This window comes from Prosopis cineraria, unplaced genomic scaffold (assembly GCF_029017545.1).
Source record: "Prosopis cineraria cultivar Desert tree isolate PC_DT_omini unplaced genomic scaffold, ASM2901754v1 PC11, whole genome shotgun sequence".
Classification (NCBI taxonomy): domain Eukaryota; kingdom Viridiplantae; phylum Streptophyta; class Magnoliopsida; order Fabales; family Fabaceae; genus Prosopis; species Prosopis cineraria.
In genome coordinates this window covers 12,891,830-12,908,724 of record NW_026555342.1, presented here as the reverse complement: position 1 = coordinate 12,908,724, position 16,895 = coordinate 12,891,830, and the positions used below count along the sequence as shown (strand labels likewise).

The 16,895-nt window shown below is 32.0% G+C and overlaps 2 protein-coding genes and 1 long non-coding RNA gene across 4 annotated transcripts; 1 reads left to right on the top strand and 2 right to left on the bottom strand.

Annotated features, from left to right (window-relative positions):
- Positions 1-685: 685 nt before the first annotated feature.
- On the bottom strand, positions 686-1,655 carry LOC129287202 (uncharacterized). The gene is made up of 4 exons (XR_008587619.1): positions 1,594-1,655; positions 1,439-1,500; positions 1,221-1,279; positions 686-1,135 (listed from the first exon to the last, which is right to left on the bottom strand). It is a non-coding gene; the product is annotated as an uncharacterized LOC129287202 (long non-coding RNA).
- A 3,026-nt stretch (positions 1,656-4,681) lies between these two features.
- On the bottom strand, positions 4,682-8,577 carry LOC129285116 (uncharacterized). Of its 2 annotated transcripts, XM_054920675.1 has the most exons (10): positions 8,440-8,505; positions 7,769-7,819; positions 6,776-6,938; positions 6,592-6,685; positions 6,165-6,284; positions 6,017-6,065; positions 5,588-5,687; positions 5,433-5,494; positions 5,217-5,275; positions 4,682-5,131 (listed from the first exon to the last, which is right to left on the bottom strand). In XM_054920675.1, exons 3-10 carry the CDS (start codon positions 6,925-6,927, stop codon positions 5,027-5,029), a joined length of 741 nt encoding a protein of 246 aa, XP_054776650.1. In that variant the 5' UTR covers positions 6,928-6,938; positions 7,769-7,819; positions 8,440-8,505; the 3' UTR covers positions 4,682-5,026. The 2 variants fall into 2 exon arrangements, with proteins under 2 accessions (XP_054776650.1, XP_054776649.1); XM_054920674.1 differs by lacking the exon at positions 7,769-7,819 and having other exon boundaries at positions 8,440-8,577.
- Positions 8,578-12,112: 3,535 nt separating this feature from the next.
- Positions 12,113-16,496, top strand: LOC129286124 (uncharacterized). The gene is made up of 5 exons (XM_054922145.1): positions 12,113-12,562; positions 12,657-12,765; positions 13,293-13,374; positions 15,045-15,096; positions 16,314-16,496. Exons 1-5 carry the CDS (start codon positions 12,113-12,115, stop codon positions 16,494-16,496), a joined length of 876 nt encoding a protein of 291 aa, XP_054778120.1.
- Positions 16,497-16,895: the final 399 nt, after the last annotated feature.

The following is a 16,895-nucleotide window of genomic DNA, read 5'->3' as shown; positions in this document are numbered from 1 at the left end:
GATCAAGAGAATATTTTTCCTTTTATTCTCATGCTTCAAAGAATCAAAATCATACTCGTTAATAGAAAAAATACTCCATTTGATCTATTTACAACTCATTTTTACTAACCTCATTAATACCAATACAACAAAACAAAAGTATAAGAAATAAAATTTAATAAAATTACAAACATAACCCTCAAAAAATAAAAACTATGTAATATTATGTTTTTTTTCTCTTTGTTTTACTTTTTAAAGATAATTTAAACATTTCATTTAAAATAAAATATTACTATTAATTAAATAATTTATAAAGTGAATCATTTTTTTTTTTTTTTAAAGATGACCAATAAATTGACTTAGCTTGCTAGCTTAGTTGATTCCCCTAACAACCTATTCTAGAGCTTCTAATTCCAGCATTTGGGCTATCCAAGAATCATATATCAGACAAAACTTTTCAATCAATCAAGGAAACAGACGAAAGTTACAAAGAGTGCAGGATCTGACATTTCATGAGAAACTTGTTTCTCGTGACCAACCTAAAATTAGAAAGCAATAATAAAGTTTCTGCTATCGTTTCTACAGAGATTGTGAACTTGTTCTCCGATAAATATTTATAAACATCAACTTTCAGCTTAGAAATAAAATCTAAGATCTCAACTCGATCAGCTATAAAGCTTCTAATTTCAGCATTTGGGCTATCCAGGAATCATATATCAGACAAAACTTTTCAATCAATCTAGGAAACAGACGAAAGTTACAAAAAAGTGCAGGGTCTCGCATTTCATGGGAAACTAGTTTCTCGTGACCAACCTAAAATTAGAAAGCAATAATAAAATTTCTGCTCTTTCTACAAAGATTGTGAACTTGTTTTCGGATAAATATTTATAAATATCATCAACTTTCAGCTTAGAAATAAAATCTACGATCTCAACTTGATCAGTTATATTTCACAGGCCGACAGCAATAGTTGAAGCCCAATCACACACTTTGCTGCTGTATTTGGGCTGATCACAGAGCAAATCATTAAACTGCCCGTGTCATGAGCTGTTCAGCTGACCAGTTTCTTCAGTACAGTTTCCGCACGCTGCTCAAAATTGGGTAAAGCCCAATCATGCTGGGTTATGTCAAGATTGTCTTTCTCAGCACTGAGACCCTGAAAAGTCAAAATGAACATAATCGTATGATCCCCCTGATCCAATTATTTTATAAAATACAGCAGCAAACGCTAAATATTGCACCTTTGAAGGATCAAAACCAAACCCACCCATTTGCATCATACGTTGCGTATCATCTACAGCTGTAACCAGAACATCATATAACCTCTGATAAGTGTTTATCCAAATCCCGAACTTTATAAAAAGCAATAGCAAAATGCTTAATATAAAAGAGAGAGAGAGAGTGTGTGTGTGTGTGTGTGTGTGTTCGTGTTTACAACAGCTTTGAAGTCATCACAAACCATTTTCTTCCCCCAAGATGAGACTAAAGAACCCCCTTAGCCCAAACAGATTCAGGAAGTACCTGAAACGCCAAAAAATGATAATTAAACAAGGCGAGAGGGGAACAGCAATAGATTCATGGAGGAAAAATAAATTTCATAAAAATGAGGATTACCAGGATCGACTACTGACATAACTAACATCCACTGTACTTAAGTCAATCCCATTCTGCAACATCCACCTTTTCTTAATTTCTGCCCCCATCCTTCCTCTCTACTTGCACCATCTCCCACTAATCAAAACAATCACGTATCGTAGAAGGCTTTTGACCTTAAACAAGATTAGATTTTAATTTTTTTATATGATTTTTTGTGACCTTATATTAAAAAAAAAAAGAATCATGTATCTCTCCTCGAGTCGGATTAAATGGCATAAGGTTATTCTAATTTAATCCATTATCTCTCCAATTTCAAATCGATTTGGGTTTCACTAGATCCCTTTGACTTGATGTGAGGCAAGTCTAAGACTCAGATATAGCGTGCTACGTTATGGTAATAAAAAACAACAGCCAAATCTCTCTCTCTCTCTCTCTCTCTGCGCGCCTATTGAAGATTGATTATATACCTCATGTTTTGACTTTTGACAAAAGACATAAGCTTGAAATTTATTGTTGATACTTGATACAAAAGCCTCGTTAATAGATGATCTATATGAAGAATTTCAAGTGTCTTTCAGGTCTTACAATCTACCTTGAATCTAATAAATCCTTCAGACTAAACTAATCTTTTTTTTTTCAAAACTGTTCAATATTAAGAAAGTTTTAATTGAATTACATTTTCAATGAATTAATTAATCATCTTTAAAATTATAAACCTTTTTTATGATTTATCTTTATTTAATAGGGTGTCTCAATTAAAATTTTTTATTAATTACACTCCTAATTAAGGGCATTTTTTTTGGAAAAATCTCATTAATTGCATTTTAAAAGATTTAAAATGCCTTATATTTTTAAACATTTGATATTAGGAAAAATTCCCTATAGTTTTGAATCAAGGGACTATTTCACTACTTTAAAAGTAAATTTAAAATTTTCAAGCAAAGTGAAATATGTTCATATTTTCTTAAAAATATTTAAATCTAGACTGGAGGAGCTTGCATTTAACCCCCATCTTGAAAGAAATTACTCTCTTCATTAAAAAATGTAAAGTATTTTTAATAGAATCTTACCCCCAAATAAAATAATTACTTACTTTTAAACTAATCCTATTTTTTCATATTTACTCTTATTAAACACCTCACAATAAATATAAAGTCATTATCAATAGGGGTACTTTTGAAAAAAAGGCAATAATCACATCTCAAAAAAATAAAAATATCTTATATTTTTTAACATCCAACTTTTTAAAAAATATCTTATATTTTTGAATAAAAAGAATAGTTTATAATATCAAATGTGTGTATGTATATATATAAAAGTCCGTTGCATCAGTTTAAAACAAAAAAAAAAAACAGAGAGAAGGATGTGAAGGGAATTATAATTATGAAGGGACTGTTGAGTTGGGGAAAGCTAGAATTGAATTTGAAGCTTAAAACGGGGAGCGAAGGTTCTGGAACTTTGGTTTTGTGATTGCGAGACATGCCTTTCCTTCCCCTTTCTTCTTCCATCTTTTTGGAACTTCTCTTTCCATTTCCGCCGCCCTCATTGCCCCTCTTTTCTTGTTTGTGCCCAAATTTGGCAACATTGTGGGCCCCTATTAGGGCCTGGGACCCTCCGCCTCCCTCACATTCCCTAGCTTCTATTGCCTAGTTTCTATGTTTTACTATTTGGATGGCTAAATATCATATATCCCTTGGCTAAAATTATGATTCATATCTTTATCTCTCTGAATATGAGAGTTTTCTCTCCGCAGGTACTATTTGACTCGTGACTTTTCTCTTGATTTTGATGAATTCTTGATACTTCAGTCACCTTATTTTTTGTTTCCGGAAAAAGAATGAATTTGAGTTGTTTGCTTTAAAAAAAGAAAGAAAAGAAAAGGAAAAATCTTTGGTTGTACAACTCTTGAATTGCACAACGGAAATCTCTCTCTCTCTCTCTCTCTCACACACACACACACACACGCAGGTTTTTTCCTTTTGTAAGGTTCTTGGTTATGGATTTAAATTTTCTCAAGTGAATAAATGATCAGGTGCATTTCAGATGAGGGTTGAGATTTGAGAGAAAAGGTAAAATTCATTCAGTACATATCTTTCCTCCTTACATTACTCACTCTACATTTATTCACCTGACTGAATCTGAATTGTTTTGACTACTTCCCAGTTGCTACCTGCCACTGTAAAAGTGGGGTTTTATTGCTATCCATTAGAAGACTGAGTTCTACTTCGTTTCATTCTGGTTTTACACGTTGTGATAAAAAATACAAATTACTTTGACGCAAGTGCGAAGATGAGTTAACAGTAACTTAGCCTATCAAAGAGTCTAGCTCTATGGCATTAACAGTAAAAGGATGAGGCACGACTGAGATGAAGGTTAGTTTGGGTCCTCTGGGACGAAATATTGGAAAGCACTACTTCTGCAGATCAAGAGAATATTTTTCCTTTTATTCTCATGCTTCAAAGAATCAAAATCATACTCGTTAATAGAAAAAATACTCCATTTGATCTATTTACAACTCATTTTTACTAACCTCATTAATACCAATACAACAAAACAAAAGTATAAGAAATAAAATTTAATAAAATTACAAACATAACCCTCAAAAAATAAAAACTATGTAATATTATGTTTTTTTTCTCTTTGTTTTACTTTTTAAAGATAATTTAAACATTTCATTTAAAATAAAATATTACTATTAATTAAATAATTTATAAAGTGAATCATTTTTTTTTTTTTTTAAAGATGACCAATAAATTGACTTAGCTTGCTAGCTTAGTTGATTCCCCTAACAACCTATTCTAGAGCTTCTAATTCCAGCATTTGGGCTATCCAAGAATCATATATCAGACAAAACTTTTCAATCAATCAAGGAAACAGACGAAAGTTACAAAGAGTGCAGGATCTGACATTTCATGAGAAACTTGTTTCTCGTGACCAACCTAAAATTAGAAAGCAATAATAAAGTTTCTGCTATCGTTTCTACAGAGATTGTGAACTTGTTCTCCGATAAATATTTATAAACATCAACTTTCAGCTTAGAAATAAAATCTAAGATCTCAACTCGATCAGCTATAAAGCTTCTAATTTCAGCATTTGGGCTATCCAGGAATCATATATCAGACAAAACTTTTCAATCAATCTAGGAAACAGACGAAAGTTACAAAAAAGTGCAGGGTCTCGCATTTCATGGGAAACTAGTTTCTCGTGACCAACCTAAAATTAGAAAGCAATAATAAAATTTCTGCTCTTTCTACAAAGATTGTGAACTTGTTTTCGGATAAATATTTATAAATATCATCAACTTTCAGCTTAGAAATAAAATCTACGATCTCAACTTGATCAGTTATATTTCACAGGCCGACAGCAATAGTTGAAGCCCAATCACACACTTTGCTGCTGTATTTGGGCTGATCACAGAGCAAATCATTAAACTGCCCGTGTCATGAGCTGTTCAGCTGACCAGTTTCTTCAGTACAGTTTCCGCACGCTGCTCAAAATTGGGTAAAGCCCAATCATGCTGGGTTATGTCAAGATTGTCTTTCTCAGCACTGAGACCCTGAAAAGTCAAAATGAACATAATCGTATGATCCCCCTGATCCAATTATTTTATAAAATACAGCAGCAAACGCTAAATATTGCACCTTTGAAGGATCAAAACCAAACCCACCCATTTGCATCATACGTTGCGTATCATCTACAGCTGTAACCAGAACATCATATAACCTCTGATAAGTGTTTATCCAAATCCCGAACTTTATAAAAAGCAATAGCAAAATGCTTAATATAAAAGAGAGAGAGAGAGTGTGTGTGTGTGTGTGTGTGTTCGTGTTTACAACAGCTTTGAAGTCATCACAAACCATTTTCTTCCCCCAAGATGAGACTAAAGAACCCCCTTAGCCCAAACAGATTCAGGAAGTACCTGAAACGCCAAAAAATGATAATTAAACAAGGCGAGAGGGGAACAGCAATAGATTCATGGAGGAAAAATAAATTTCATAAAAATGAGGATTACCAGGATCGACTACTGACATAACTAACATCCACTGTACTTAAGTCAATCCCATTCTGCAACATTGACCTAAACCTCTGAGTCAATGGGAAGGGTATCTTGGCTGCAGGAAATAAATTGATTCGTTCAATTACTTATAGAGTGATAACACTACTGGGACATGTGAACATTAACAGAGGTAAGCATTAAAATTAGGAAATGCAGAAAAAACGGCCAGGCTTAGGATATGGTACAACAAGATGTCAGAAAAAGTAAAATATCTGTGCCTCACTGTACAATCTAAAACAGTACAGACCAGCTCTATAATTAACAGAATAAATTAGCTTCCTAGCATCCCGGATATATAATGTCATGAAAAATATGAGCTCATAATGCATAAATCAAGAAACCATAACAATCAATCCAGGAGCAAAGGGAATTTACTAAGAATACCTGCTACAAATCCAGAAAAGAAAAAGTTCACCCAAGCGAAAGTAAGAGTCTGTAAAACAAAAGGAAAGCATGTCATCAAATAACAATTAAAAGTGAGTATGATCTAAGATTCTACACCAAAGTAAGCTGAAGGTATAGATTTCAATACCTGAGGTATGATCATTGAAAGATTTTTCTTCATCATATCCATAGCCATATTGGGATCAGAGAACATCTGTGCTTGTGGATTCTGGGCTTGACCCTTGGGTACAAACAAGAGACCATTTTCCTTCATCAAAGATAAGCACAATCTTAATTCACCTTTTAAATCGATTGTGTTATTACAGACTTTACAAAACTCATAATAGACTTTGTTAACTTCTCATAAGCTCTCGTGGGACAAAAAATGAAAATTGAAATTTTTTCCACAACTGAGCGTAAAATTCAGCCAAAGCCAGGTTTGAATACAAGTACATAAGCCCAAGACAAGAAACCTCACAAGAGTGTCAGGCAACAATTGAATTAACCCAAAATCCTGAATAAGGAAACACTAACAAAATTTTCTAGGAAAGAAAATACAGGATAGACAAACAAACCTCATTGCAGAAATAAATTTTGCGCGCCCGAAAAGCCTTTGAAGGTATAAAATTAGCAGCAGCACGTAAATTCCGAGCTCTAAGAATGACTTGTCTGGATTATCATCAGCAAAAAAACCAGCCTCATCAATCTCAGAAAATCCCTGTGGATATAATGAACGATTGGATAAGGAATTAGAAATACCCTTCTTTCACCATTTTAGCATCTGGGGTTTGAGAAGAGCGCATAAGCTTTGCAACAAAATAGCGGAGAACACCAATGAGGACCATGACCACAGAGAGAGGGATCAGTACCCAATCTCTGATAGCAGTGTCCAGCACAAGATCTTCTGCCATAGTCCTAGCGCCTGCAAGCAAATATACATGTGATACACCAAGACAGATATGAGCAGCTTATGGCTCCATGCAGGAACAAAATACAGTAATTAATTTCATGAAATTTGGAAAGCAATATTCACAAGTTAGCAAATCATTTTTCCCCCTCAGAATAATTTGAAGAAATCCTCGAATTGCTGTTTTCTCAAGCTTGGCTGTAAAGGGTAAAAGCCAAGAAAATACCCTTCAGCACTCTGCAGCACCAATTTACAATGAAGGATCCACCTCATCAAGGGGCACAAGATAGATATTTAATCTCAAAATAACTAATAAATTCTAAATTCAGAATTCAATGCAGTCACAAAAATCTAAACTTGAATTTCTCAACTAAGGGTAATCACACACTAAATTATACAAAATCCAAGAATCCAACATCTCTGAACCAAATGCGTTCTAATACTAAGTATCTGTAAAAGTAGTGGGAACAAAAAACTCAACATAATAAGAACTTCGAGCTCTGAACCAAAACTATAGAGCATGGATCACACATCCAAAACCCAGCAAAATGCCATTCAAATGATCAATTTTGATAGAATACATACATTGATTACAATGCAAACCAAATAAATCTATTATCTTCTCAGTAAATCAGTATCACGAAAGGAATCATCAAAAATTGGAACAATTAGCTAGGCATCAAAAGAGCCACATGCCCACACGGTAGACAGAATGCGCAGGGATGGCAACAAGGGATCCAAGCTAGCAATAAACCCTCAATAATTTGAGAGTATTTCTGTGTATCCATCCAACACAACAAAATTTAAAGCTATTGACATTATCACAACCACCTAAAATCATTTACCGAAAAGATCATCCTGGCGACCTTAAACCTTCAAATTGCTCTGTCCCTGTCCTATTGAAAATAACAAAAAATATTAAACAGTAGTAGCAAAAGTAGATAATTTCTGCTGAAGAAAAACTCTAGTACCTCCCTTAACTGCCCTTTTTCCATTCTCAGGAATCATTCTCCCACTCTACCTCATGATACAGATATTCCAAATCTAATCACCATCTCAATTAGATAATGACTATTAGACTAGAGAGCTATCTATCCCTCCCATATCAAGCACACTACGCTGCAATAAGCACCTACGGGAGTCGGGAAGCTTAGGCGGACCAATATTACACTCAGTGGAGGCATCCACCCCCACTGAAATCTTTGAAATATGAATAGTTGATATCATACCCTTTGAATTTTTGTCCCAGATACTTTAACGAAGATGCCCTAATAAGGCAACAAATTCGAGCAAGTCCTCCAAGTCATTGAAGGATGACAATGATAACGCTCAAGCAATTTAGATCTTCCAATTAATTAAAACGACACAACATAAAACAAAGCAAAAAACGGCGCAACGGTGTCCGACGCAGGGTTAACAATGAACAGATGACGCAGGGAACACATCCAAATCTAGATTCAAAGCCAGGTTGAAAAAATCAATAACACTGGATTTTGGGAGAAGACAAAGTTCGTACCTTTTTCGATACTTGACGGAGAACAACCACGAAGGGAAGACAACGGTGAACAGCGACCGAGGCGAGCTCAACCAAGCGCGGAATGCCGAACCAAAACAGAATCTGCTACTCTTAGTCCTACCTGACGAGGGCTTGTTTTATTGGGGTTATAAAATTAATTCATTTTATATGGAATTATATTATTTCTTAATATTTTTAGGTTTTTTTTTTTGGGAGGATGACACATATGGACCATAAAAGAAAACTAATCATTTTAAAGGATCATGAATTTTAAAAATTACAAAAGAAAACTAAGATGCAGGTTCGTTCATATTTTAGTTGTATATAATTAATTATAAAAAATTATTCATATAATTAATTTTAATTATAATTAATTATATTATAACGTGATTTATTTTAATATTATTTTTTTAAAATTAATTTTGATATAATTAAAAATATTTAGATGGTTTTATCAGAATCAATTTTAAATGTGATATTAATAAAAATTCATATGATATTATTAATTTTTCTTTGATTTATTTAATAAATAAAATATATATAATAGTCATATGTTTAAAACTTATATAATTACTTAATGCACATATATATACTGATTATATATTAAAATTTAAATTACATGACGTGATAAGTTAATGCTAGTAATTTAATATAAGTTATTAATATTATAATATAATTGAGAGTAGCGTATATATGGAGAACCAAGCTGATGGGAGGAAGAGGCACAGACGCATTGGACAGAGAGTATTTGACACACCAATGAATGCAACTAAGGCAACAATTGTAATTGATAAACAACTATTTCAGATAGTGTTTGATTGAAGGAAAGAGATTTTATCCCTCCTTTCGTCTGGCTTTAAAATTTAGAGGAATTTTTTCTCCCCTTTCCTTCAAATTGAGGAGATTGGGAGGAAAGGAGTAAAATTTATCACACTCTAACTAATATATCCTTTATGATAAATTTAAAAAAAACAAACATGCTTTTCTAGTATCTAAACACTAATAAAATAAAAGTAAAATTATTCGTATATAATTATTTTTTCTCTCTTCTTTTCTTAAACTAAACAAGGTAACATCAAATCCTTTCCCTCCTCTCGGACCAAACATAACTTTAAAATTTTCACAAAACATGATTAATGGTAATATAATCAATTAAGCAAAAATGAAGGTGTTCGGGTATTTCTTTTTAAAACGCGATTTCTATACATATAATCAATTCTTGTAGCATAACCAAACAGGTGTATATATAGGGGAAAAAAGAGAGAAATTCTTGTATGAACCGATGTACCATGTCATTTGAATATCCAATAAGAATATGTATGATTGTGAATATAAATTAAATTTGCCATTGATTGTGATAAATGCAAAAAAGGTAAGAAATTAAATAGTAATTGTTGCTCACCGCAAGTGCACAGGTCGTAGCAAGTAATATAAAATGAGTAGAGTATCGTTCCCTCGAGGATTTGTTCAAAAACAATGATCAAGCAAAAGACTAAGCAAATTTGATTAAGTTGAGCTACACATAGTTAGGTGAAAATGATTTTGCTTATGAAGCTAATACTATAAAATAAAGAAAAGTGAGTGATTCACAAACTTCCAACACAAATTGAGACCTAGGATTAATTATCCCCTTTGCATTTCATAACACCAAAATTACCTCCTCTCATAAATGCTTTTAATGAAAATAAGTGCTAACCTAGGGTTCTAAAAATACTTGAACAAGCTCTCTCAAGTCATGAACAAGTGTTTAGTTAAATTAATTGCCCAATCTCTTGTTACAATTAATAAAACTCAATTTTAAACACCAACCCTAATGTGGCTATGCAAGGCTAGCAAGTATATCTCTATCTTACTAGCAAAACCATCTATTCAACATGCAAATATCAAGTTCTTACACAATTTTACCCAAGTTCTACACTCAACCTAGCCCTCTCAAGCATCAATTAAGTGAACCCAACATCTAAATGGTGGCCAATCAAGTAGAAGCATTAAGGAAAGAGTAAAATAAACACATATATATCATTAATCACAAAAAGAGAGGAGAAATAAAGTGTTAATCCATACAAGGGTTCCAAATAATCCTAGAACAAAGGGTTTAGCTACTCATAATCATCCACAAGCTACAAATATACAAAATAAGTTGACCTATTTCAGATTACAAGAGAGGAAAGGGAAGAGGAATAGAAAAATCAAAGAAAATGAGCTCCAAATGTCTTCAAAGCTTCTATCTCTTGATCCCAACTCTTCCAATGCCCAAACCCTAGCACAACCAAGCTCTAAAAGTGTCTAAAAGTTTGAAGAATGCGTTCTAGGTCGAGCTCTCATCTTATATGTATCCTAGCCAACTAATTTCTGATAAATGAAACGCAACGTTTTTTTGACAGCGGCGAAAGTCGCGAATGAAAGTCACGACTTTGAGATGACTTTGACAGTTTTGCACTGTTTTTACAGCTAACGAAAATCATTCATTTTGCTCTTGATTTCTTCATCCAAAAACCTTCCAAAAACATCCACAAAGCTCCAAAAATGCTTCTTATCAAAACTTCAATCAAAATAACATGAAATTAGGCTAAAAATATCAAATTAAAGCTAAGAACACAAGCCGAAAACAAAATGCACATTTTCCTAATTTGGGCAATAAAAACATATACAATTAAATCAAAATGGACTAGAATCTAAGAAAAATGTGATGAAATAACATGAACTTCTAGAGGTTAACAGTAATTATCTTTAAAAATAAAAGAGAAAACATAACTTTAGATCTCTGTACTTTTTTTATGTTCTATATCCCTACACTTTTGTTTTTCATTATTTTAGATCTTCATACACACACATATTTCAATTATACCCTTATTCTATTAAGTAATTAATATAAGTGTTTTGAATAAGTTAAATGTTATATTTATTACATTCAAGAATACAATTGGAAATATGTAAAAAAAAAATTAAAATCAAAATTTTAACAAATCTTCATTTAAAAACATAAATCAGTTAACAATGACTTATATTATAATCTGAAAAGAGTATGCAAAAATAATAAAAATTTATATTACCAAAAAATAATATTTTAAATTTAATATGTTTTTTTGGCCAAAATTAAATTTGATATGTTAAGAACTTAAAATCTATTAGACTTAAATGAAATATCAAAAGTTTACTTCTTTTTTTTTAATTCAAATATATATGTTTTATTTTATGTCTAGGAGTTCACAATTATTGAAATGGTGGGTGCAAATTTTTGAAAATTACAACGTATACTAGTAAATTGCTCCAAATTGGGTGGGAATCGGATAGTTGTCCACCCTCAACTCTATCTAGATCCGCCCATTAAGTTTGATCTCATTTATAATTTCATGCCGTGAATGCCTGCCACCCTAAATAGAGGGCGAGAGCCTAAGATTGAATGCAGAAGTCTACGTCCAGTTCGTCTACATCCAACACTACTTAATTTCTTTCACATATTAGCTCTCATGATCTTCCTCCCCAGTCCGGTAGTTACTACATGAAACAGGAAAGGAAATACCACAGGACGCAATTGTGTAATTGTAAAGTATTCTTATACGACTTGATCTCAAAATTAAACATTCCTAGCTTTGAGGTCAATCAATGGATTTATTTTTCTCCACAGGATCATATATGCAGCTTTCTCTTTAGGATTATATTCCCATCTTCAATGGCTTCCTCACCTTTCATTTCCCACCTCAAGTTGTATAAAGTAGCCACCTTTTCTCAACGCTTCTTCTATCTCAACTGCAACCCAAAGCTACGATCAACATCAACAAACCTCCATCTTTCTGCATATCGCAACAATTCTTCTCCATCTTCATCTTCTTCTTCTTCATCATGTCGATTCTCAGCTTACAGAGATTCGTATTATTGTTATTATTATTATTTCCAGAGGCAAACTGGCATATCCCTCATTGCCTTTGACGCTAAGAACCCAGAATCCAGAAGAGAAGAAGATAATACTCATAATATTAATGAAGCCATTGATCCTCTCTTCAAGTTCTTTTCTGCAATCACTCACAGATTCATCACATACACGAAATCTGATATTCTCGCACATCAATGGCCATTCCCATCATTTTTCCTTTCCTTCTTGCATGCCTTCCAACGAAGAAAGGTATATTATATTGCTGGATGATTAATTAAACTCGTAAGAATTGATTTATTTGATTAATTGTATGATTTGATGGGAGTGTAATGTATTGTCGCAGCAAGCGTGGACAGTTTTCTCGTTTCTGATTCAAATGTTTGGAAACAATGTTGAATTTGTTTTCAATGAGACTTTGCATGGCCTCAACATTGGCGTGCAGTGGAAATTTGGTACTTAATTATTCCTCGCTTCTCCCATTCTTTAAAAACATCACATTTCTGTGGTGTTTCATTGATAAATAGCTTCGGTTGAACTTGTCTTTTCAATTTTTTTTATTGAATCACTAATTATTAGTCATTAAAATGAGCATAATGCTGCCAACATTGTTCTTTTATTATATCTGATCTAAGGAAACTTCTTGTCCCTCAAATTTATTTCATTTATCGATTTGGTTTTTAAAGTTTAATCCCCATTAATCCATTCCTTAAAGGTTTCATAATCATTTTTCCTTTAAATAAAAAGGATCGGACTAATTATATATAGTTATGAAATCTTAGGGACTAAATTCAAAGAGATTAAATTTTTAGGACAAAATGGATAACTGAAGTAAATTTGAATGACAAAAAATGTAAAGGTTTCATTATCCCATTTTATTTTCACTCAACTCATTAGATTAGGTTACTTATAATTGGAAAAAAAAATGGGTTACTTATATTGAGACTTTGTTGGGAGAATGATGAATGATGCGTTGGTGTAGAATTGGAAAAAATTCAAATTCCCCTGGGCAAGGGCTTCAGCTTCTATATAAGTCACAGCTACAGGGGAAAAGCCATGATCAGGTGCTTTCTCGTTTTGTTTCTTCCCATGTCTCTGTCTCTATATTAATATTTACAATTTAAATTATAACTTGTTGATAAAAAAAATTATAACGTTGTCTGCAGAGCAATTAACTTATAATTATTATTAACATCTAAGCTGTCCACATTGATTTCACAAAAAGATATGACATAGTTTATGTGGAATAATCAAACATATTGTATAATTGAGATCAGATCATCTGTATATATATTCTAAAATGAGCAACAACCACACATAGACCTAAACTGTATGTACCAAATTTGCATAGTTTACATTCAAAATAAAAAGGTAAATCTGAAGAAATCTCGGCCATCTAAAATTATTATTTGTCATAAAATAAAATAAAATAAAATAGAAAACTAGCTAGATAAAACAATGTTTTGTCATGTAAAAATTTTTATGATTGAAAAAAAATAATAAATGGACAGTTATTATCCAATGAAGTTGATAAAGATATAATAAATCTTTTATACATACATCTATATATAATGTTAATAAAAGATATTTTTGCGCTTTAACTATCTGTTCAAAAACATATGATATCTTAATATAGTACAATTTTTCCCTTCAACTTTTGAGAATGATGCATTGAGTACTTTGTCATTAAAAACATTAATTTTTACTACTACTTGACCTTAAAATTATAGGAAAGAACATCAAAAATTACAAAACAAAACAATTACAAGATTACACATAAGTATCTTGAAAAAAAATGAATATCAAATGAGTCCCTTAAATTTTATATAAATGACATAATACAAATGTTGTTTTTTACTTATATAAAAGGTCAAAATTGTATTTTGACCAATCATTATTTTTGGTACTTAATTAATATTAATTTTTTATGTGATACTTGCTCACAATTTTATGGGCCCTTTTCTATATTTTTTAAGTTATTTTTAATAATTTTTTGTCAACTAATAATTAAAATTAACTTTTTTTGAGCATGATACTCAATCCATTATTTTTAAAAATTGAAATGAAAAATTACACTACATAAAAATTTAAGATACTAGATACTCTTAAGTGAATAGTTGATAGGCAAAAACATTCTTTAACCCTCCTATATATATATATATATATATATATACATACATATCATTATTTATACAGTAGAGGAACTACTTCTTGACTCTGCTGAATTATACATACAGCGTTGGCTATAATGCAAGAGACTATAGCTCCTCAAACTGCGAGGACTTAAGCTTGAATTTGTTTAAATGCATAAAACATCCTTAAAAGAACTGTTATATTATTGGATTTGACAATACTTGAATAACACCTATAGTAACATGTAAAGGGATTCATGTATTTCTTGAGGCGTGGTTTTCTTTTAATGTTAAATGTTCTAATATATCTTTGTAATTATTTTATTTTATGTTATAGTAAATAGTATTTTTTTTTTGAAGACTTAAATATTAAGCTTCATATACTTAATGTTTTTTTTCCAATCAAATTAAAACAAGTAAATTTTAATATATTAATAACAAGAATTTATTATAGAATAAATAATTTAAAAATTATATACATAGTTTAAATTGATTAGAAACAACCACTTTATATATAAAAGGTTAAGTATATAAATTTTTTTATTTTTTATTTTACCACATAGTATGTGGTGTTGGTAACACCTTTTTTCCTTCTGATTCAGGAGCAGTGAAACTTTCATAAAGCCGTTGCTGAACCTGCTACCCTTTAAACTGGTATGTTTGAATATGGTAAAAAGAAAATGCAAACTTTGATTCTTTCAAAAAAAAAAAAGTTTAAACCTAGTCAATCCGATTCAATTCGAACCAACTTGATCTAGTTTGAAGCAATTAAAAAAGAAAAACCAAACATTGAACAAAACTAATTAGACCAGGCCAATTATTCGAGTTAGACCAGACTTTGAACTAACTTTTAAGGCCAGTTAAATTAATCTAACCCGATAATAATTAAATTTATAAATAATTTTTATATGTATTTTGTTTTTTAAAATTATATTTATAAATGCTTTTATATGTTTTGCCTCATTTTTTAACTTTATTGATAGTTTTCTCAGTTCTCCCCCCGCTCTCGGGATCACAATGCTCTTATTCCAATATCCTACGGATCTACCCTGTTCTTCTTCTTCATTTAAATGTCCTTCCTCCTTCTCCAATTTGCGCCTTTGTCCAGTAAGCCTATCCTCTATCCTCCCTCCCTTCATGATTCTTCCACGCACCCTCCCTCCTCCCTCTCAGTTTTTGATTTCTCACAAGCAGATCATGGTTCAGGCATCTTCAAAGTACAGATCAGTCATCGTAACTCTTCACTCCACCCATACTCCGCTCTCTCTGCGCCGTTCTTGGCTTTCTCCAATAATGGGTGTTTGGAAAAGGAAATGCTTTCAGTTTAGATCTTGGATCTTTTGTGACTCTTAGGATCTCCTCCTCCTCCTTCATCGATCATATTTGTTTCTTTTTATTCTAACATATGGCATGCTTTCTTGCTTTGGCTCATTCCATCTCTTTCTTTGGGTTTGGTTTTTGAGAGGCTATCGAGTGCAAGAGTCTGGTAACCCGATATATCAAATCCAACCTGATTTTAGTGTCGAGCTTCTCTAGATAAGATAAGTCTGGAGACAAAAAAATCTAGCCTGGTGGTACTTTAGACGGGACTTTGAGTTGGGGACGAGCTTGATCCAGCCCGGTAAAAAGCACTCTCATATATACAAGAATGTTTAGATGTGGAGTGTTTTTAAAGCTTTTTCAGACGTTTTTGTGATAGTGAACTTTTTTATAATAGTAAACTACCATGTTTTAGATTAAATACAATTTAGAAAGGAATTGTTGTGATGCGAAATGAAGGTTGAAATTTTTGAGAGTGAAACTAAGATTTATTAGATTCACTTTCCCATCTAAATGTGAAGATTTTTGGGACCCGGCCTCTTGCGATGCAGAAAATAATGGCAAGCTTTGAACGCCTACGAGAGAGCATGGATTCGTTCATGGCGCGGGAATCAGAGGACAAGCCCAAACAGATTTGGAGCACTTTGACTGCTTTGTTAACCATAACTGCCTTGTTCTTTCTCTCGAGAACCCCCTCCCTTAAATTAGTCTTAAAATTATCTCGTAAACCTTAGCCACTCATATATTTGATATAAATATTTCAAATCAGATTTCAGTGGTCTCAATTCTATAATTTTTTATTTTTAAAGATATACATAGTTTAATTCTAATTTATATGATATAAAGAAAACCCATGCATCAATGATGATTGATCAAGTAGTTCATTCGGCCAAAAAAAAAAAAACAAAGAGAGGGGGAGAGAGAGAGAGAAGTTAAACCCATTTTTGTCCCTAATATTTTTTTAAATGAGTGTTTAGTATCTTATATTAAAAAAGTACTGTAATATTTTTTTAAACAATTTTTTCAAAAGCAAAATTAACTTTTTATCATATAACCATTATCTTTTTTATTATTTGTTGATGTCAAATGGTCTTGGGTCCCACACATAATGATAGCAACGTATTGTAACTCAA